Source organism: Bidens hawaiensis, unplaced genomic scaffold (assembly GCF_021521415.1).
Source record: "Bidens hawaiensis isolate Kalapana, Puna unplaced genomic scaffold, B.hawaiensis_p1.1 tig00013688_1, whole genome shotgun sequence".
Taxonomy (NCBI): Eukaryota; Viridiplantae; Streptophyta; class Magnoliopsida; order Asterales; family Asteraceae; genus Bidens; species Bidens hawaiensis.
This window is the reverse complement of record NW_027492163.1, coordinates 353,392-372,784: the sequence shown is the minus strand read 5'-3', so window position 1 is coordinate 372,784 and position 19,393 is coordinate 353,392. Positions and strand designations below refer to the sequence as shown.

At 46.3% G+C, this 19,393-nt stretch overlaps 1 protein-coding gene across 1 annotated transcript; it reads left to right on the top strand.

Moving 5' to 3' along the window:
• The first annotated feature begins 5,383 nt into the window (after positions 1–5,383).
• LOC143544680 (uncharacterized) lies at positions 5,384–6,850 on the top strand. Its single transcript, XM_077036725.1, has 3 exons — positions 5,384–5,586; positions 5,653–5,843; positions 6,261–6,850. Exons 1-3 carry the CDS (start codon positions 5,384–5,386, stop codon positions 6,848–6,850), a joined length of 984 nt encoding a protein of 327 aa, XP_076892840.1.
• Positions 6,851–19,393: the final 12,543 nt, after the last annotated feature.

The following is a 19,393-nucleotide window of genomic DNA, read 5'->3' as shown; positions in this document are numbered from 1 at the left end:
CAACGCGTCAGCGGACTTGTTTTCGCTGCGCGAGATGTGTATGATTTTGAAGAAGTCAAACTGCGCAACGAGCTTTTTTGCCTGCTCTAGATATAGAGGCATGGTGTTCTCCTTGGCATCATAAAGGCCATTGACCTGTGCAGCTACCAAGTAAGAATCAACATGGGCCTCTAGCCTTTTAACTCCAAACTTGCGCGTAATGCGCAGACCAGCCAGCAGGGCTTCATACTCAGCCTCATTGTTGGTACTCTTGAAGTCCAACCTAATAGCATAAGTATATTCATGATTATCAGGGTCCACCAGTTTGAGGCCTGCGCCTGACCCTTCGCTGTTGGAGGCTCCATCAGTGAATAGCCTCCAAACATCTTCTTCATCATTTGCTCGCGGAGGGTCTACCTCGCGCTGAGCTTCTTCAATCTTTCCCTCTGGGATTTCCGTGATGAAATCCGCTAAAACTTGACCCTTTATTGCTGGACGGGGCTTATAGGTGATCGTGTGTTCACCTAATTCCAGCGCCCACTTTGTCAGCCTTCCGGAGAGCGCGGGGCGTCGCAAGACTTGCTGGATGTTGTAACCTGTCAGAACTTCAATCGGATGACCATTGAAGTATCTGTGTAGCTTGCGCGACGCGTGTGTTAGTGACAAAACTAACTTTTCCATGATGGAATAGCGCGTCTCAGGGTCTGTCAGCACCCGACTCACATAGTATATTGGCGTTTGGATCCCCTTGCGATCCACCAATAATACTGCGCCAATGGCGCGGTCTCCAGCTGACAAGTACAATGTAAGGGTTTCGCCAGGAAGTGGAGCTGTGAGCGCGGGCAGCTTTATGAGACATTCTTTTATCTCACTGAAAGCTTGCTCAGCCTCAGGCGTCCACTTGAATTGGCTCTTCTTCAAGCAGTTCCTCAAAGTGTTAACGAATGGAGTAGATTTGCTGGCGTGGTTCGCTAGGAACCTGTTGATTGACACCAATCTACCATTCAGCTTCTGAACCTCTTTCATGGTGGATGGTGAAGGCATGTCAAGGATGGCTTCCACCTTTTCAGGGTTCACCTTGAAACCATCCTTAGTGACCATTACACCAAGAAATTTCCCCTCTTCCGCGCCGAAAGTACATTTGCTCGGGTTGAGCTTCATGTTAACTTCCGTTAAGCGCTGAAGAGTTTCCTCGATGTCTTTGAGCATTTGTCTCTCCTCCCTGCTCTTGATAACCAAATCATCAACGTAGACTTCGAGATTTCTTCCGATTTGTTCACTGAAAACCGAATCCATAAGTCTCTGATAAGTGGCGCCCGCATTCTTTAAACCAAAGGGCATTTTTGTGTAACAAAAAACACCCTTGTCGGTTCTGAAGGCCGTCTTGTCTTCGTCTTGTGGTGCCATTTGAATCTGGTGATAGCCTTTGTAGGCATCCAGGAAACATTTGAGCTTGAATGGCGCCACGGAGTCCACCTTTGCGTCGATGTTTGGGAGGGGGTAACAGTCTTTCGGACATGCTTTGTTGAGGTCCTTGAAGTCAATACACATCCTCCATGACCCGTTGCTTTTCTTTACCATCACAGGATTGGCTACCCACGTCTGGTATCGAATCGGGCGGATGATGTTTGCGCGCAACAGGTCCTCAACTTGCTCATTCATGGCCTTCGCCTTTTCATCCCCCATGATTCTCTTTTTCTGAGCAATTGGCTCCACCGACTTGAACGTGTTAAGAGAATGTTGCGCCAAGTCTCGCGGGACCCCAGTCATATCGTAGTGTTGCCACGCGAAGACCGACGTGTATTTTGTGAGCAACCTTTTCATTCTCAATCTCGTTTCGTCTGAAATGGTAGCGCCAATTGTGACCGTTTGCTCTGGGAATTTTGGGTTTAAAATCCACTTCTCTGGCGCATTGTCCGCCATTGGAAGTTTCATTCTCCCTTCCCGCGGCGTACTTGTCACTGCGCACAAATGATCGCGGTAAACAAATGTTACGCCCGTTGGTGTAGGGAACCCCAATGCGCCGTGCGCTGGCGACGGTACAGTATTAAATTGGGCAATCGTTCCCCTACCCAGGATCATATTGTGGCATGACGTGGTGGGCAAGACCAAGAAGTTGACAACTTCGGCTCGCTTGTGCTCATCATCCCCCATAGTTAGTTCAAACTGAATTTGACCTAGGGGATGGATGATTTCATTTGAAACACCACAAATTGGTGCGTTCACCATCTCGAGCCGCGCTTGGTCTGCCGGGTCTAACTTTCTGAAACATTGCTCATATATAATGTCAGATTCGCTTCCAGTGTCCACCAGGACCTTTGACACTTCGTAATGAGCAATGTGTGTGGTGATGACGAGAGGGCTGCTGATTGAAGGGCCTCCCCTGATTCTTGGGAAGATAACTTGCTGCTCGCGCCAATCTCCGTGGATTTGCGCGCTTCTCTTTTTTGACGTCTGCCCTTGTCGTCCCCCCTCAGCCACACAGATTCTTTTGTATTTCTTGCTGGCAGAGGCTCCTTCCGGTTGCTCATCCTCTATTCTTGGGTTTTTCACCAAGTGAGCCAGCCTGCCTGATTTTACATCCTTCTCGATCGCATCCTTTAAATGATGGCATGCGTCGGTGTTGTGGCCCGGGGACCTGTGAAATTCACAATATTTGCCACTGTTTTGCGGTCCCTTGTAGTGTAGTTGCTTGGGGGGCTTGAATTGGACATTCTCAGTACTTAACACCTGTGAAGGTGTTTTAGTGATGGGAGTCCATATTCTTGGCAGAGGTCTGCTAGAATCTCTGCCGCCCTCCCTCTTGTCACCCTCCCCGCGATTGCGAACATCTTTTTGGGGCTGGGGTGAGCTTGGTTGCGTTTGCTTTTCTGCGGAAGAAAAACTTGTTGGTTGCAACCTGGACCATACCGAGTTCTGTTTGGCCTTCTTCTCTTTGCTGCGCGGTGATTCTGCCTGATGCGCTCTTTCTCTTTCCCTATCTTGGGCAATCTGCTTTTCATTTCTCGCGAAGACTCGCGATGCTTCCATTAGTTTTGCCCAAGTGGTGGGCATACCATCTCTACTTACGAGAGCTCGGCGGAGTTGATCACTGCGCGCGCCTTGTATAAAAGCCACGCGCAGGAGTTGCTTAGTTATACCCCCGATTGCCAGAGACTCCTGATTGAAACGAGTGATGTAGTCCTCAATCGTTTCATCATTCCTGCGCACGCAGTGCATGATGTCATCAGGATCGCGCGTGTGTCTGCGCTGCTGTACGAAGTGGGCTTGGAACTTTTCCAATAGTTCCTCGAACCCATCAATTTGCCCAGTCGGCAAGCTCTCGAACCAGACCCGCGCCGCGCCCGTAAGGCAGCGAGCAAACATGTGACACCATGTTGGCATCGTCCAGCTCTCTAGGTTTCCCGTGTTATAGAAACCTTGCAAAAAGTCATCTGGATCTGTTGTACCATCATATTTGCCCAGACCACTTGGCATCTTGGTTTTGTGCTGGATGGGGGCCTTAGCGATGCGCTCAGTAAATTTTGAGTGCTTCACTAAGATGGCCGGCCTGTACGGCGTGGTTACGTCCACTTGCCCCCTCACTGGCGGGCTGTACGGCATGTGCAGATCCAGATCTGCTCTGGCTCCAGGCGCCATGTTCACAGGCGCGCGGAGTTGTGAGCCTCCTGCATGAGTATCTCGCGTCTTCCTCATGCTATGCACTTCTTCATCACTGAACTCAGTGTGTGCAGTGTGAACAGAATGTCCTTCTTCCGGCGCGCGCGGCCTTTTTGTAGTCTGCTTATCAAACGCTTGCCTTTGTGTTTGGTCGGCTAGCTTTTTCTGTTTGACCATTTCATTGTACTTTTCCAGTAGACGCCGCTGCTCGTTTATGAGCCATTCATTCGGATCATTCGTTTCTTCTTCTGGACCCATTGGTCCTTTCAGTTTCGCGCCGGCAAGATTTTGTAACGTGAGATCGTCTGGAGGAGTTTCAGTCTGGCCGTGAGGGGTTGTGATGAAGGGACGGTTACTAGTGGTGCGCGTAGAATCACGCGGCACCCTCAGAAACTGTTGTCCCTCATTGACACCCTCACGTTCAATATCCTCCAGAGCTTGATCAGCGTTACGAATGCCAGAAACCATGGTGATTGATTTTTTTTTTATGTAGAACTGATGAGATCTGATTGCCGTTTGTAACAGTGGATGGCGCCAATGAAGAAACTTGGATCTACTCACTGGTAGCAGATCTACTTTCCTCGGGTTTTGATTGTACTATTTCACCGATGGTTCTTCTGGATCTGTGTTCTTCCACCTACAAAATGAACAACGCCGTTAACTTACCCCTCAGAAAGGGACAGAGGGGTCCTCTTTGGGGTAACCCTCCGGCGTGAGAATAAGTATATGGTGGAGAAGATAATAATAATGTGTCCCTGAGGGAATCTCAAGAGTATTGCTTAATAGCTGAATACTGTATGATTGTGTGACTGTGTGTTTGTATGTAACTGACTGCGAGTGAATGTAATTCAATATGATTGAATGTGATATCACTGCCTGTAACTGTCAATGATTGAGTATGAATGTGTCCATCAAAGTGGAGTTGATGCTGTATTTATAGTGCTAGGGTTTCCACTGGTTGGGCTCAACCTCGTTGGCCTCCTCCAATCGCACTGCGCCACGTGTCCTCTGGGACACCTGGCGCTTTCTCGTTGGTTGTAATCACGTGGTAGCACATGTGTCATGCTGAGTTGTCGACCTTTCATTTGGCAGCTGTCAACATCAGCATATTCTTACTCCTTAAAAAGATGCCTTCTGGAAGGTTGTCTGACGTGCACAATCAAGGTTGCCCTAATCCTGATTTGGATAAGGACGAGGTCGATTATGTGCATGTGTGATATGCGCCAATCCTGAGGATGCGCGAGGTCTTCTCTTTATTCTCACGCGCAGATATTTCATGCGCAGATGTGATATGCACGAGCATGTGATATGCGCCGCGCGCATATGTGATGCGCGAGCATATGTGTGCCTGGGCAGATGTGATATGCACAAGCATGTGATATGCGCCGCGCGCATATGTGATGCGCGAGCATATGTGTGCCTGGGCATATGATGCCTGAGCATGTTTTGTATGCGCCATGCGCCTAGGTTTTGGCTTTGTGCCTTCATAATGTGTTTATCTTGTGGGTTAACACGCCTTGCTCGGTGTTGAGGCGGGTACATACCTCTTCAACACCGTTATATCCTTAACGGGCTCAATTATAACCACCCATTAATTATTTGACCGTTAGAGATGAGTTTTTCATGCCATTCTAGCATCTTCAAAATTTTTTTCCTTTCTTTTGCCTATATATATTAACCTTGGTAAATTTTAACCATACTCTCTTATAACTTATTCTCTAATTCTCTTATATTTTATAGTAAAATGGATCAACTACCCAACAATTTATCTTCTTGGGAAGTGGATGAGGCGGTGATAATCGAAGTTGCTCGAGTGGGGGTAAAACTTTTAGTCGAGCATGGCCAAACATCACAACAAGAACCACTTAGACGACGACCACCATTAGAGCGGGATCGTGTGGGGGCTCATAACCGGTTGATGCAAGATTATTTTGTTGAAAGACCTTTGTATGACCAAGCTATGTTTTGACGTCATTTTCGTATGAGCCGCCAACTATTTCTACAAATTGTCAGTGATTTAGAGCGCGGGTTTCCATATTTCAAACAAAGGGAAGACGCTAGACATAAGCTAGGATTTAGTCCTATTCAAAAGTGCACTTCCGCAATTCGTCAACTAGCGTATGGTACTTCACAAGATTCATGGGACGAGTATTTAAAGATGTCAGAAAAAGCGTCTCTAGATAGTTTTCATAATTTTTGTGAAGGTATGGTTATTTATTATCATTGTTATGTTTATTCTTGTTTATAATTATTATCATTATTATTGTGATTATTATTTATATTATTGCTATTGTTGATGTTATTATTACTATTATTGTTATTATTGTTATTATTGTTGTTGTTGTTATTATTATTATTATTATTATTTTAGGTATAATTGATCTCTATGCTAAGAGATATCTGAGGAGTCCGTCGTTTAGTGACATCCAAAATATATGAGTTTCATCAAGAGGTACATGGTTTTCCCGGGATGCTTGGTAGCATCGATTGCACACATTGGGATTGGGCCAGTTGTCCAACTGCCTGGAAAAATCAACATCATCGAGGTGATCATGATGGCCCATCCCTAATACTAGAAGCCGCCGCATTGTATGATCTTTGGATTTGGCATGCTTTTTTAGGTGTTGCTGGTGCAAACAATGATATTACTGTTATAGAGCAATCACCAGTATTCGATGACATCATTGATGGAGTTGCACCTGGATCTTCATTTTATGCAAATGACGTGGAGTACAAGTACGGTTACTATCTTACCGATGGTATTTATCCTGAGTTGGCAACATTAGTGAAAGAATTTTCATGCCCAAGTGAGGAGAAACGGATATACTTTAAGAAAAAACAAGAATCGGCAAGAAAAGATATTGAACGGGCGTTCGGGGTATTGAAGAAAAGATGGTGCATCAATTCCCAACCGGCACAGATTTGGATGAAAGAAAGATTAAGGAACATTATGTACACTTGTTTAATTTTACATAATATGATCTTGGAGGATTCAGGGAAAGCGATTTGTCAAGAATATGATAATGACATTCAACCGGTGACTGCATTATTATCCGCAGAAGAGAAACGAGCAAACCTACAGAACATAAAAAATAGGGACACTCATGACAATCTTCGAGCGGACTTGGTAGAACATCTATGGAACAATCACATAATTAACGGCAACGATGATGAGAGCAATGATGAGGAGAACGAAGATTATTATGATTAAATAATTGTACTATTTTATAAATAAGGTTTTATATATTTTTTTGAACTGCGTTTTATTAAAGAACTGTGAGCAAACGCAATGGCAAATAACACAACAAAGAGACAGTTATAAAAAGAAAAAATCACACCAATCTTTCTATCATAGTGATTTATGAGACGATCTATTTTTGAGCCAAATAAGGTTTTATATAAAAATTAAATACAACAATATGTTGGCTAGATAAAAAATGGTTAACTACAACAAAAATAGCAAGTTGCAATCAAATAATCCATGCATATCCATTGGGTGTTTAAAATTCAAAACACAAAGAATAGAAAATTTGAATCCCAAATTCAAAATATAAGGAATCAAATACAAAGAATAGAAATTTTGAATTCCAAAAGTTAGAATATGAGCCGTTGGATTTTCAAATAAATAACAATAATATTTACAATTTTTACACTATATAAACTAACAATTTTAACCATTTTCACCACACCAAAAAATACCTAACTCTATATTCTCTACATTACACTCTTGTGATCATGAACTCTAACAACCAAAACATCCCTGCGATGAACATTTTCGACCCAAACAAGCCGCTTTACTTAAACATGCATGCCGCGAGTGATCCCAACAACCCATACTACTTCAACACAAACACGAATGAAATCGTGTACCGACCTCTGCCCCTAACCCCACAACCGAGATCTATACCCGTGACCCCACAACCAAGATTCAACCTCTTCTTCCCTTCTCAATGCATACCGGAGACTCAACCGCAACCAAAACTTGACTTCTCATCTCAATCAATGCCCGGGACACAACCACAACCTTCACCCGAACAAACTCTACCAACCTCTTCCAAGCGAAAGCATAGGAAAAAACAAGTCGAAGAGGTGGCGATTGAAAAAATTGTTGAAAAATGGACGAGTGATGAGGAATTTGCCTTAGCTCGGGCTTGGCTCGACACATCCGAGGATCCTATTATTGGTAACTCTTTTAAAAGTTTTATAATTTTAAGTATATTGTATTTATAATGCTTATTTATATGTAGGGAATGCTCAAAAAAGCAACAAGTTTTGGGATCGTGTTCGACACAAATTCCATGTTGAAATGCATCATGATTTATATCGCAATCTCGACCAAATTTCCGGGAAATGGTCCGCCATGCGAACTGAAGAAACACTAATCGACCCCGGGCAGATTACGGATAATCTGGGGGTTAAATAGATGTTTCCCACGAGGGGTTAGATCCGGCGAAGATGGTTCTTCTGATAACCTGCAAAACAGACACCGTGAGCTCGTCACTGAGAAGGGGGGGGGTACCTCCTTGTGACCACCCTCCGGCGTGAGAATCAGACTAGATTGCTCTTGAATATAAGTGTATATTAAGAGAATGACTAGAGCAGATATCAGGTAATATATCAAGGTATGAGATATGAGATAAGATAAGATAAGATGATACCATTCCAAGGTGTTGGAGTATTTATAGCCGAAGGTAGGTTTCCAAGCAGGTACAGCCGGCTGAATAGTGTTCCTGTTCTGCCAACTGTGGGCTACGCACATGCCATGCTGGTGGTTGGTGGATAGGCAGCGGCTGATAGTGACCAGGCCGGCTGTGTACTATTCCTGTTCCACCAACTGCAGGCCATGCACGTCCTCCGACAGGTTGGTGAGTAGGCAGCGGCTAATAGTGACATACAGTACAAGAGCGTGTTGCTCGTCATACTGTTGTCAGTGAGCTGTCGTATCCTTGGTCAGATCTTTTGTCCATACCTCGTCAGGTACAGTACAAAAGATCCTCCAGTATCGTACGGACTGGCTGATTTGGGCGGGAGTTCTCCCGGCTTTGTGCGGGAGTGTTCCCGGCTTGCTCACTCATTCTTCAGGTGACATTACTGAATTATTTAAGAGTTAAGTGCCTTGTGCGTGTAGCTTTGCTGCGCAGGTAGCCTTCCCTGATGGCTTGTATCTGCAGCTGCGGTAACAGGCGGAGTACTTCACCATTGGGAGGCTTTTCCTGCAGGAACAGCTTGCGTACTGCGCGTAAGGACGTCACGTCTCTGAGCATGGTGGGTCCTGCGGGTCCAGTTGGTTTCTACGCAGACGTCCCTCTTCAAGGGGTTGCGAGTTTAGCCTTTGCGCAGACGTCCCTGTTGAAGGTGAGTCTTGCGGGTTCAACGGCGCAGACGTCCCTCTTTGAGGTGAGTCTTGCGGATCCAACTGGGCTCTGCTGGGACCTACCTCTTCAAGTCCCCCAGTCCAATGTTCTTCTCATGAATTGTTAATAAGTGAGGTGAACCTTTGGACTTAAGCAAAGGGTTTTGAAAAGGGTTTAGTTTTAAGGTTTTCCATGGGGATTCTTCCCGCGGAAGTCCTAATGTCACGTGCAGAAATTCCCGACTTTCCTGCTTGATCTTTGGGTATAATGCGGGTAGGTCTGTAACCTCCTCGCAAGTCAGGAGCGTTGAGTCCCACTTGTGTAGATTCTCCATGAGGTTTTGGTTGTTTTGAACATAGTGATCAAATATGTTTAAACAACCAATTCCATCTTGGAGCTTCAAACAATCTAGTTCTCGAAGTTCCCGCTATGCGGTGATGTTATTCCCGTTTCCGCAAGCATGGCCCAGAGGATCCTTCTTGGTTTCAATTCCCTGCGGAGTGCTAGGTATGTGAAGGGTTTCGCCTTGACACTGTACCCGCACTCGTCTTATAGTTACTTTACTTCCAAGGTATTCCTGGCTTCAATTCCCTGCGGGTGCTTAGTATGTGAAGGGTTTTGCCTTGACACTGTACTCGCACCCGTCTTATGGTTACTTGGTTGCCGAGGTATTCTTGGCTTCAATTCCCTGCAGGTGCTAAGTATGTGAAGGGTTTTGCCTTAACACTGTACTCGCATCTGTCTTATAGTTACTTAGTTGCCAAGGTAAGGGGTATATTCCCGCTTACTTTTGAATCTTTTTGAAATTCGAAGAGTTGGTGAAAGGATAAGAACAGTCCAAACTGTTGAAACGTCGTCCGACGGTTTCTTCTGACAGTGTCAGGACGTGCAGGAAGTTATGGCGACGTGACAGTACATGGTCATTCCAGACGCTTTTTCAGGCGCGTGGGCGCGAGTTTTCGGGCGCGTGGCCGCGAAATTTATGGCATGCGTCCTTTCGACAGCTGTTGCCAGCTTGGTCTTTGCCACGTGTCACAGTTTCATTGCAATTGTGATTTCTCTCTCTTCCGCATTAAATTCATCGCATTTATTGCGATGAGTATATAAAGGGGGAGAGGGTCCTTTGTAATCCACACTTTCACTTCTATCTTCTCCTTCTAAGCGATTTCCGGCGAATATTCTTTCTGAAATCGTTGCATTTCATCCTTCCAGAATGTCTTCTTCCCATGATGTTGAGGCTACTGCCGAGGAGTCTGACGTGTTCGTCGAGAATCCGTCGTCCACTTCCGATAAGGACGATAAGAGTACTGCTGGCGAGTGCCAGTGTGCTCTTCCGGCCGACCTCTATCAGTACGTCGTCCGGAAGTTCATGCTCGAGCCGTTCGAGCCTGAGTTTCCGGAGCCACACCAGACGGTGTACGATGCCCCCAAGGGCAAGATAGGGGTGTACGCTGCATTCTTCGTCTATGGGAATCTCAGGTTCCCATTGACGAAGTTTGTATACCGTGTTCTGGAGAGACACGGTGTGCATCTGACTGAGGTACACCTGATGGCGATCGCCAAGATCCGCCACTTTGAGTGGGTGTGCCTCATTCTGGGCATGGAGCCCCACGTTGATCGGTTGATGACCTTCTATTCCTGGAGGTGCATCCAGGGGTGGTACACCTTGGTCAATCGGATCAAGGGTTTGAAGATCTGCGCTACCGAGCACAGTCTTCGGTCGTGGAAGCGAGAGTTTTTTTATATCTCCGCTCGCGTCGTCCCCCTTGCGATGACGTTTAAGAATGGGAGAGCACTCCCCGCCCTTCACGCCCTCAACTACCAGGAGGCGGGATGGTTCGCCAAGATCTCCCGGATCCAGACTCCGGTGTACCGCTTTGCGGAGTCCGGGATGGTGATGCTCGGGATGAGCCGGGTGTGGAAGGAGGCGTCCCATATTCCCATCGTCCTCGAATACGGTTTGAACTCTGTCCCCTACGGTATGCTTCATATTATCTGTTAATTTAGGGTTTTTGTTCTAACCGTTTTTTCTTTTTGTTTACAGAGGGAAACGACTTGCAGTCTCTCCTGCAGCCAAGGGAGAGTGATGGTCCCGCTCGGATGGGTACTCGTGCTCTAGATGAGAACGAGTTGCCCATCCTTGAGCAAACGGCGGATCGATTCGTGGAGGTCTACCCGCCAGGCCACGAGATCCTGAGCGCCAGGCGGCCAGGTAAAGAACTTTTTGACCCTCGCCCTCTCAATGCTCAAACCTCTGCGGGAATTCCTCTAATCTTGTCATCTTCTGACGAGGAATCCGCAGACGGTCCTTTGTTGGTGCGGAAAAAGAAGGCTACTGGCGCGAAGGGCAAGGCGAAGGTTGCCTCCACCGCCGATCCGGTTGTCCGGTCTGACTCGGAAACCCAGAGCGAGGAGGCGGCGGGGAACCCTGGTGGTAGTGAGACCACTGTTCCGAAGGTTGAGACGGCTGTCACCTCCGGGCAGCTCAGTGTGACGACGGTGAGCGGCGTGAAGAGGCCGGCTCCATCGGGTTCGTCCCCGCCTGTCAGAACCTTTAGGCTCAAGAAAACCCGTAAGTATAATCTTCCTTTACTTCAACTGCATAGCTTTCCGCCATTATACTTATATATCTTCTTTGTGCAGGCGTGGATGCTACTGCATTCCAGGGTGGAGCGGGGAGGAGTACCTCCGGACCCATGACGGTAGGCTTGGTCAACCTACCTGAGGCGATGACCCAGGCGACTGCGCCTGCTTCAGTTGTTGGTTCAGTTGCTCAGCCGATTGAGCCAACTGTTCCAACTGTGACGACGTCCCCCGCCGGCTATCAGTGCCATACTCACTGATTCTTTCACTGAGCCGGCGGTGAGTGTTTCTGTGGATTCTTCCACAGCCGCGGCCGCGGTTGTGAGTTCACCTCCGGTGAGTTCACCTCCGCTGGTTTCTACCGCGGCGGCCTCCGCTATGCCTCCACCGGCGCCGGCGACTACGGCCGGTCCTTCAGGTATGTCCGGGGTTGGGGCGTCAAGCCAATCTCTGCCTTCTTCCCATCTGCCTGACCTCTTGGATGGATATCCGTTAGGTTCGGGTGATGGGTTTGGCGGCTACAGGCCTGTCGTCGACCCTACAGGTGCGTAGGGTTATTTTGGCATTTATTTTATATATATTTTTTTATTATCATCTTTTCCTAACTGCTTTTTGCTTTTGCAGTGTCGGATTCCAATGAAGTGTATGTTCCACGATGGAACATCCGCCGAGGAACAACCCTTCGGACGCCTGCAGAATGCGTCGAATGGGCGCGCCACGCCGCCCCCGCTGGTGCGCTGGGGGAAGCCATGTCCAGCTACCAGGAGGGTAGGCTGTTGAATGAACTGCGGATTCTCCTTGCCCGGATGCAGCCGCGCGTCGAGTTACTTTGTCGTGAAAACGACAAGTTAAAGACGGCGCGTAGCATGGAAGTGGCTCAGGCGCGGGCCATCCGGGAGGAGAACAAGAGGCTTGCCGCAGTGGCTGCGGAAAAGGAGAAGGCCTTCCAGGCCCTTGAAGTTGAAGTTCAGGCCCGTCTCGAGGCCCGTTCCAAAGGCTGCCCAAGCTGTTAACGAACAGCTTCGGCTGGCTAAGGAAACTGCACGGAACGCAACTGAGAGGGCCACCAAGGCTGAAGCTGTTGCTGAGCCTCTACGCATTGAGAATGAGGAGCTTAAAGCCAAGCTAGAGAGGCTCCAGCAGGCTCATGATGCCTTGGCTATGGAAGACGCCAAGAAGCTCCAAGAGATCTTGGACCAGAGGGGCGTGCTTGACCACACTGAGCGAAAGCTAAAGGGCGTTGAAGAGGCTGCTGCTAAGGAAGTGTTGCTCGCCAACCTTAACAAAAGTGAAGCCGAACGCGCCCGTAACCAAGCTCAAGCTGCCCTCCAGGAGGCTCTGGTTGCCAAGGAATGGCTTCTTCGAGAAGCGTTGTCTCAGGTATGCGTAATTTCATAATATCTTTACGCTTTTCTTTGTACATAGAAAAGGTTTTGATACTTGTATTTTTTCTTGTAGGTTGTGCATCGAGTCTTCACGGACCCATCATATGACGATGCCATGAGTGCAGCCCTCAACGCTTCTCATGAGGATGGGGAAAAGGCCGGCTTCCTGCTTGGTCTAGGGTTCGTTGAGAAGGGCATCCCGCCTTCCAACTTCCCTTTATATGATGTGGATACTGAAGCTGTATATGACCAAGCAGTGAACCAGTATGCCGCCTTCCCGCATCCGGTGGTGGAGAAGGTGAACGAAGTTGCTGCTGCTGATGATGGGTTAACCATTCTCAAGACCTTCCATGAACCGCCACAGCCAAGTGATGGTGCGGGTACAAGTGGGTTTGGAGGAAGTGGTCCTGAAGCTTGAACCTTTAGATCCCTTCCCACTGTTAGGATAGGTTTACATTGTATAGATTTATATTCTTGTAGGCGGGTAGATACCCGGCCATTCTTGTAATACTTGAATTATTATGAAATATAAATCTTTGTGCGGGTAGGACCGCTACTTTCACTGGATGACTTGCTTTATAAACGTTATATGACTTGCTCATGCATACTTTAGTTTATATTAGCAACCTTCCAAGTGTTCTGAATAAGTTAACCTTTGAACGTGGTAGATAATAGGTTGAAGTTTTGCTTCCTCCTTCGTGATTGTGCGGGTAAGACCGTCACTTGCACTTAGGATGGCTAAACTTTACCTATATCTGACCTGCGTGGAGGTTTTCCTCATCTTCGAAATTTTCTAAGTGTTTAGAATAAGTTAACATTTGAACGTGGTAGATAATAGGTTGAAGTTTTGCTTCCTCTTTCGTGATTGTGCGGGTAAGACCGTCACTTGCACTTAGTAGGATGGCTAAACTTTACCTATATCTCACCTGCGTGGAGGTTTTCCTTATCTTTTCGTTAGAAATTTTCTAAGTGTTTTATAAGTTAACCGTTCGACGCGCGGTTGTCAATAGGTTAGTTCGGTTTCCTCTATCATGATTTGTGCGGTTAGGACCGGCACTTTCATTTAGTGGGATCACCAAACTTTACCTATAACTGACCTGCGTGAAGGTTTTCCGTTTATTGTGCTTACGCGGGTTTTGCCGCCGTCCACACGCAACGATTTCTTTACACATGCGGTGAAAACCGGCATCAGTGTTTTGAATAAATTAACCGTTCGACGCGCGGTTGTCAATAGGTTAGTTCGGTTTCCTCTATCATGATTTGTGCGGGTAAGACCGGCACTTTCATTTAGTGGGATGAACAAACTTTACCTTTAACTGACCTGCGTGAAGGTTTGCCGTTTTTGTGTTTATGCGGGTTTTGCCGCTGTCCACACGCAACGACTTTCCACGTGATTATGCGGTGAATACCGGCATATCAGTGTGGAAAGTTGATAAGTATAAATGTAAGATCATCAGCGTCAATGTGATAAGGAGAATCATTTCCATTAGAAGTGGCTCTGGGCCTTTTCTTTTACAAGTTTGGAATTGATCTACATGCAGACTGTGTAATTGAGCTCCCTTCCATGTTCTTGGGAGTGTCATCGAGCCTTTCGAGCCGATATGCACTTGGTTCGGAATCTCGTTGTTTACGCAGTATGTAGTCTCCAACATTGAAGCTGCAGTTTTATTCGTGTTTTCCCCAACTGGGGTTCTACACGCGTCAGCCTGCTCAGCGTTCGTTACGTTACGAGGTGCGCGAGCGTTCCATCTCTGACAAATGCTTCGACGATGTCCTTCAAGTCTGTGCATTCTTTAGTGTTGTGGCCTTTTGTCCTGTGAAAGTCACAGTATTTGCTCCGATCAGCATTGTGACGATGTCGGATTATTGGAGCCTTTGGCCATGGGAGCTTCTCAGTGGTGAATATCTCGGTGACGCTTTTGGTGAGTGGCGTCCATCTGGAGTTCTGGTTCGACTGTACGTTATCCCTTCCGCCTAACCGATGTTGCAAGCCGGATGAGGTGTCAAAGTTTACCCTTGACTGCCAAATGCCTAGCTTCCGCTTTTTGTTTAGTCGGGCGGTAAGGACGTTGTCTTCTCTTGTTTTCTGGGTGTAGTGGTTTGTGCTCTGGGGGAGATCTCTACCCAGTTGCTTCTCCGTTTCCGCAAAGCGTTTAGCTGCTGTCATGATGGCATCCCATGTGGACGGCATGCCATCTTTACCCGTTAAGGTGCGGATGAGCTCTGGGTCTTTCGCGCCCTGGATGAAAGCAGCGCGAACAAGATCTTCGCTAATAGTGCCCAGACTTAGCTTCTTTGAATTGAAGCGCGTGATGAAGTCTAGTAAAGACTCATCTTCCTCTCGGATGCAGTTGAGGATTGTCCATTGCTCTTCGGTATACTTTCTTTGTTGGCTGAAGTGTTGGCTGAACTTCTGCTGGAAGTCTGCCCAATCGTAGATGTGGTGGACCGGTAGACGATCGAACCACGCTCTAGCTGCCCCAACAAGCGTCATTTGGAACATGTAACACCACGTAGGTTCCGTCCAACTACTGACGGTTGCCTCCGCTATGAACCTGTTCAAATGATCGTCTGGATCAGATATACCATCGTAAGTGCCGATGTTGGACATCTGTTTGGCACTTTTCGGGGCGATTGCTTCCGCAATGTCCCTTGCAAATTTGGACCTTCCCGCATTTGCAGCAGTTGGTCTAAATGTTTTGGAGAAGTCACGTGGGTTTCCACCCGCGTTTTTTGGTTTGAAGGTTTCTCCAAAATGCCTTCTCGGTTGGGAGTCCGTTTCCTTACGCTTCCCTTTCGCCCTATGACGAGGGTTTGCGTCACTATCGGATTCCTCCGAATCATCGTCCAAGTACTCTCCGAATTCATCAGCCTGTTGGAGTGAACGTAAGCGTTCATCCAACTCAGCTTGGAATTCTTTTTGACGTGCTTCCGCCCACGCTTTAACTTCATCGAGTGTTTGGCGGGGGAGCCTCGTTCGTTGTCTCTCTAACTGGGTATCGATGAATCCCAGTGAAAGATTATTTACTGCACTTGCCCCAGCTCGGGTAACTGGGGTAGTGTTCGTAAAATTTACCGCACTTGCCCCGGCTTGGGTAACCGGGGTAGTGTTCGTAAAAACTGTGTAGTCGCCGGTATTCCCCCCAGTAGCTGGGGTTGTGGTTACCGGGGTTTCTTGGTCACTCGTTGGTTTTGGGACCAGAGTAACTTTAACCATCTTTCCAGAAGTTTTGAGAAAACTGAAAAGGATTAAGTTCTAGCTTTTATGCACGGATGGCGCCAATGAAGAAACACTAATCGACCCCGGGCAGATTACGGATAATCTGGGGGTTAAATAGATGTTTCCCACGAGGGGTTAGATCCGGCGAAGATGGTTCTTCTGATAACCTGCAAAACAGACACCGTGAGCTCGTCACTGAGAAGGGGGGGTACCTCCTTGTGACCACCCTCCGGCGTGAGAATCAGACTAGATTGCTCTTGAATATAAGTGTATATTAAGAGAATGACTAGAGCAGATATCAGGTAATATATCAAGGTATGAGATATGAGATAAGATAAGATAAGATGATACCATTCCAAGGTGTTGGAGTATTTATAGCCGAAGGTAGGTTTCCAAGCAGGTACAGCCGGCTGAATAGTGTTCCTGTTCTGCCAACTGTGGGCTACGCACATGCCATGCTGGTGGTTGGTGGATAGGCAGCGGCTGATAGTGACCAGGCCGGCTGTGTACTATTCCTGTTCCACCAACTGCAGGCCATGCACGTCCTCCGACAGGTTGGTGAGTAGGCAGCGGCTAATAGTGACATACAGTACAAGAGCGTGTTGCTCGTCATACTGTTGTCAGTGAGCTGTCGTATCCTTGGTCAGATCTTTTGTCCATACCTCGTCAGGTACAGTACAAAAGATCCTCCAGTATCGTACGGACTGGCTGATTTGGGCGGGAGTTCTCCCGGCTTTGTGCGGGAGTGTTCCCGGCTTGCTCACTCATTCTTCAGGTGACATTACTGAATTATTTAAGAGTTAAGTGCCTTGTGCGTGTAGCTTTGCTGCGCAGGTAGCCTTCCCTGATGGCTTGTATCCGCAACTGCGGGAACAGGCGGAGTACTTCACCATTGGGAGGCTTTTCCTGCGGGAACAGCTTACGTGTACTGCGCGTAAGGACGTCATGTCTCTGAGCATGGTGGGTCCTACGGGTCCAGTTGGTTTCTACGCAGACGTCCCTCTTCAAGGGGTTGCGAGTTTAGCCTTTGCGCAGACGTCCCTGTTGAAGGTGAGTCTTGCGGGTTCAACGGCGCAGACGTCCCTATTTGAGGTGAGTCTTGCGGGTCCAACTGGGCTCTGCTGGGACCTACCTCTTCACGAACCAAACTCACCCACTTCAACAATAATTATAATCGGTTAACAAATAATCGATCAAGAGGAAGCGGGACTAGCGATGTCAACATCAGAACCGAGGAGCATAAGATTTACAAAGATGAGCGTAAAACCGCGTTCACCATGGTAAAACCATGGGAGTTATTGAGTAAGTCGTCAAAGTGGCACCTAGTTCCTCTGGTAAAGGTTCGTCGTTCATCTAAACGATCAAAAACACCATCGAGCACCAACGAAGAAAACTCCGCTCATGCCGAAATAAATTTAAACGACACTGACGACGAACTTGACTTTGATCTACCTAAAGAACCAGTTCGCCCAATCGGTAGAGATAAAGCAAAGGCTAAGGCCCGATCCTCATCGTCTACCGCGACTAAAATGAATCCCGATATAATATCTCACGTGGGAAGCTTGGATTCTAAAATTGATCGTTTAATAGAGTTTAGAAAGAATCAACAAATTGATATCGATTTTGCTTTTCTCGAAAAGGACTTATCGCATTTACCACCCGAAGATCAAGCTATATTTGAGCAAAGGAATAACGATATCCGTGACAAATATCGTGCCAACGAGTAGTCATTTTTTCTTTAAATCAAAATGTTCTAGTACTTTTTTACTTCAAGTATCCTTTGTTTTTGAATTTCAAGTATCTTTGTTTTACTTTTTTCTTATTTTAAGTATCGCTTTGTTATTCCTACATGCTTGTGTCTCTTATTTTATTAAAATGTTCTAGTATTTTATTGTGTGGTTTTATTATTATTTAATAGTAAGTAATAAATCCAATTAGTTAAAACCGATACACTTGATTTAAAATGAGTTTTAATGAATTCTTTTTTGCTTACATGATGCTTATGTGGCATTTTAATTAAACAATTAGTTAAAACCACTACACATATTCTAACTAATACAATAACTAAACCTAACTAACAAAAATATATAATCACCAAAATATCTTCACAACATGAGTGAAAGAGTCAAACAGCAGACAACACTAGTTACAATCATCTCTCATGTCAAAATTTTCAAAATTGATCCAGACATTCCATCGACCTCATCTCCTACATCACCTCATTAAAGAGCATTCCCAGCCCATTCCCTACCCTATATTCATATATATCATAATATTACACTAAAAATCACTGTTTTTTCTCTGTCCTATTTAATTAAATAATACTTTTTATACCTTTATAATTATATTTTCTCTTTCCTTCACTCACAATCACTTTTAGAAAACATTAAAAAATGATACGGTATGAACAGTGAAACATCAATTTTAACTTTTTCATATAACATTTTCTTTCTCCTCTACTCACAACCACTCATAACCATACCATATAATTTACAAACTCTTTTGACATAATTATAGGGAACGGGCTGAGAATGCTCTAAGTTTTATATTTGAAAGCAAAATCCTTGTTTCAAATAAGAGACCAAACAATCAAATCAAGTTACAACTCTCAATCGCCTCTATCTTGCTTTTCGTTTTCACCAGCCCCCTCCTCTTTGATTTCTAACAGCATCGCACCACCTTACCACCACCTTAACAACCACCAACAATCAACTCCGTAACCATTAGCAAACCACCTCCTGTCCTTCACGGTTACACCACCACGAAACAACACCAAACTCCCTCCCCCTCCATTTTCATTACACCATAACACCACCGCAACATGACGGTAACACCACCGGAATATGCCACTGTCAACCCGTCACCACCGGTTATTACCTCTCACCATCATCGTGCTACTGGAACCACCACCATCGACACGCCACTCACCATCGGAGCATCACCTATCCATTGCTTCAAACCGCTACAGTCCGAACCCGGCCCGAAACGTACTCCGGTCTCTTACCCGAAACCGGCCACGCTGAGCACATTAACGATTTTCAATCTAAAGAAACAACTAGGAACCTCAAGTTGGCGGGCCGAGCATTAGGAAGCGGGGACTAGCTCAAGTTTTTCTTGGTTCATCATCCTAAAACAAACCCGAATCTTAGAGCTTTGTGAGCTAATCTTTTCTAAACTATCTTTACATATTTATAAAGAGCGTTTATGCTAGC

Excerpts from the sequence above, each read along its gene's own strand:
- LOC143544680 (XM_077036725.1), top strand. The coding sequence starts at position 5,384 with ATGGATCAACTACCCAACAATTTATCTTCTTGGGAAGTGGATGAGGCG. Across the intron at positions 5,587-5,652 it reads TATTTTGTTGAAAGACCTTT|TGATTTAGAGCGCGGGTTTC; the intron begins GTATGACCAAGC and ends ACAAATTGTCAG. Across the intron at positions 5,844-6,260 it reads TTTTCATAATTTTTGTGAAG|GTGTTGCTGGTGCAAACAAT; the intron begins GTATGGTTATTT and ends ATGCTTTTTTAG.